This window comes from Babylonia areolata, chromosome 33, assembly GCF_041734735.1.
Source record: "Babylonia areolata isolate BAREFJ2019XMU chromosome 33, ASM4173473v1, whole genome shotgun sequence".
Taxonomy (NCBI): domain Eukaryota; kingdom Metazoa; phylum Mollusca; class Gastropoda; order Neogastropoda; family Buccinidae; genus Babylonia; species Babylonia areolata.
In genome coordinates this window covers 21,911,004-21,913,503 of record NC_134908.1, presented here as the reverse complement: position 1 = coordinate 21,913,503, position 2,500 = coordinate 21,911,004, and the positions used below count along the sequence as shown (strand labels likewise).

At 45.4% G+C, this 2,500-nt stretch overlaps 2 protein-coding genes across 2 annotated transcripts in view; one reads left to right on the top strand and one right to left on the bottom strand.

The window, feature by feature from the left end:
• LOC143277015 (two pore potassium channel protein sup-9-like) overlaps window positions 1–2,500 on the top strand; it is a 97,920-nt gene that overhangs the window by 52,567 nt on the left and 42,853 nt on the right. The gene's annotated exons all lie outside the window — the stretch shown is intronic.
• LOC143276825 (uncharacterized) overlaps window positions 1–2,500 on the bottom strand; it is a gene marked incomplete at its 5' end in the record, with an annotated part of 8,413 nt that overhangs the window by 5,879 nt on the left and 34 nt on the right. Inside the window, one exon of the mRNA XM_076581480.1 lies at window positions 2,484–2,500. This exon is cut by the window's right edge and continues 34 nt beyond it. Coding sequence (XP_076437595.1) covers window positions 2,484–2,500 — 17 coding nt within the window. The remainder of the gene's footprint in view (window positions 1–2,483) is intronic.

Here is a 2,500-nt window from a genome sequence, read left to right as displayed (position 1 = left end):
AAGAGAGTTCCAAGCAGATGGTCCAAAAAATGCAAAGCTAGATTTGTACAAATCGATGCGCACACGAGGCAGAATATAATTATCTGAATCGTAACGCTCTGATGCCCGTTGAACAAGGTCACTGAGGTACGGTGGTGACATGTTTTTGTGTACTGTGAACATGAGGACCATTTTATTGTAGCCGAATTGCTTGTATAGTGGTAATATTTCCAGTTTTCTTAATTTTTCATCTGTTGATAGGGAGTGGTCTGGTAAAATAAGTTTAGCTGCTCGTCTGTGTAATGAGTTAACTTTTTTCTTTTTTTTTTAGCTGGTTGTGACTGGCATTGCTCCAGACTGTAGATGCATAATTGACATGAGAAAGACAGTGTGCCTCAAAGAATAATTTTCTGGTTGGAACATCGACGTAATATCTAAGTTTATCTATGTACGCCATAATGTTGCCGTGTCTCTGTTATTGCTGATAAGGTTTTTTTTCAAAATGATCTGACAGAGAGAGAGGCAGAGAGAGAGAGACAGACAGACAGACAGACAGACAGCGGAGAGAGAGAACAGAGATGGCAATGACACAGAGTGGAAACCTGATGAACACTTATTTTCATAGAAAGCCTGTCCTGACCATAGGTTCCTCCGTAAGGTAGACATGTCCAGACAGGCAGCCATACTCCGTTTTTTGGGGGGTGCGTGCTGTGTTTGTCAGTCCGCGTTTCCAAAACCCTCCGAACGCTGACATGGATTTTAGGATCTTTAACGTGCGTAATTGATCCTCTGCATGCCCAAACACACGACGGGGGTTCAGGCACCAACAGGTCTGTACATCTGTTGACCTGTCTGTTTGGAAAAGTCTCCATCCTCCGGGCTTCCAAGTGCCGCAACCTAGACTTGAACCCATGACCTCATCCTGAAAGTTCAACGCTTTAACCACCGGCTGTTTCGTGTGTCAATTGTTTCGGTGAAAACTGGAAGTAGCTCCAGCGGTGGAAATGAAACGGCAGACAGGGTTTGTTTCTGCCTTCTTTCTGCCTTCTTTCTGCATTGTTTCTGACTTGTTTCTTATTTGTTTCTGCCTCGTTTCTGTCTTGTTTCTGCCATGTTTCTGTCCTGTTTCTGCCCTGTTTCTGACTTATTTCTGCCTTGATTCTGCTCTGTTCCTGCCTTGTTTCTTATTTGTTTCTGCTCTGTTTCTGCCTCGTTTCTGCTCTGCTGCTGTCTTGTTTCTGCCTTTATTTGTTTCTGCCTTGTTTCTACTCTTGTTTCTGCTCTGTTTCTGCCTCGTTTCTGCTCTGTTTCTGCCTTGTTTCTGCTCTGTTTCTGCCTTGTTTCTGCTCTGTTTCTGCCTCGTTTCTGCTCTGTTTCTGCCCTGTTTCTGCCCTGTTTCTGCTCTGTTTCTGCCTTGTTTCTGCTCTGTTTCTGCCTTGTTTCTGCTCTGTTCCTGCCTTGTTTCTGCCTTGTTTCTGCTCTGTTTCTGCCTTGTTTCTGCTCTGTTTCTGCTCTTGTTTCTGCTCTGTTTCTGCTCTGTTTCTGCCTTGTTTCTGCTCTGTTTCTGCTCTGTTTCTGCCTTGTTTCTGCTCTGTTTCTGCTCTTGTTTCTGCTCTGTTTCTGCTCTGTTTCTGCTCTTGTTTCTGCTCTGTTTCTGCCTTGTTTCTGCTCTGTTGCTGCCTTGTTTCTGCTCTGTTGCTGCCTTGTTTCTGCTCTGTTCCTGCCTTGTTTCTGGTCTGTTTCTGCTCTGTTTCTGCCCTGTTTCTGATTTGTTTCTGCTCTGTTTCTGCCTTGTTTCTGCTCTGTTTCTGCTCTGTTTCTGCCTTGTTTCTGCCTTCTTTATTTGTTTCTGCCTTGTTTCTGGTCTGTTTCTGCTCTGTTTCTGCCTTGTTTCTGCCTTCTTTATTTGTTTCTGCCTTGTTTCTGCTCCGTTTATGCTCTGTTTCTGCCTTGTTTCTGCCTTCTTTATTTGTTTCTGCCTTGTTTCTGGTCTGTTTCTGCCCTGTTCCTGCCTTGTTTCTGCTCTTGTTTCTGCTCTGTTTCTGCCTTGTTTCTGCCCCGTTTCTGCTCTGTTTCTGCCTTGTTTTTGCTCTTTTTCTGCCTTGTTTCTGCCCTGTTTCTGCCCTGTATCTGCCCTGTTTCTGCCCTGTTCCTGCCTTGTTTCTGGTCTGTTTCTGTCTTGTTTCTGCTATGTCTCTGCCTTGTTTCTGCCCTGTTTCTGCCCTGTTTCTGCCCTGTATCTGCCCTGTTTCTGCCTTGTTTCTGAAGTGAAGGCCGACGACAGAAAGATGAGAGGCGACACGGCCAGCAGGTCTGTCAGTCATCCACTGGCTGAGTTAACCAGGGACAGCCGCTTGGTCCTGTTGTGTTTGTTGAAAAACCTGTTTGGGGCTGACACCAAGTTACCTGGTTCCTGCACTGTATCTGTCCCTCTTTCTGTCTGTCTCTGTGTCTCTGTCCTCTTTCTGTCTGTCTGTCTGTCTGTCTCTGTCCTCTTTCTGTCTGTCTGTCTCTGTCCTCT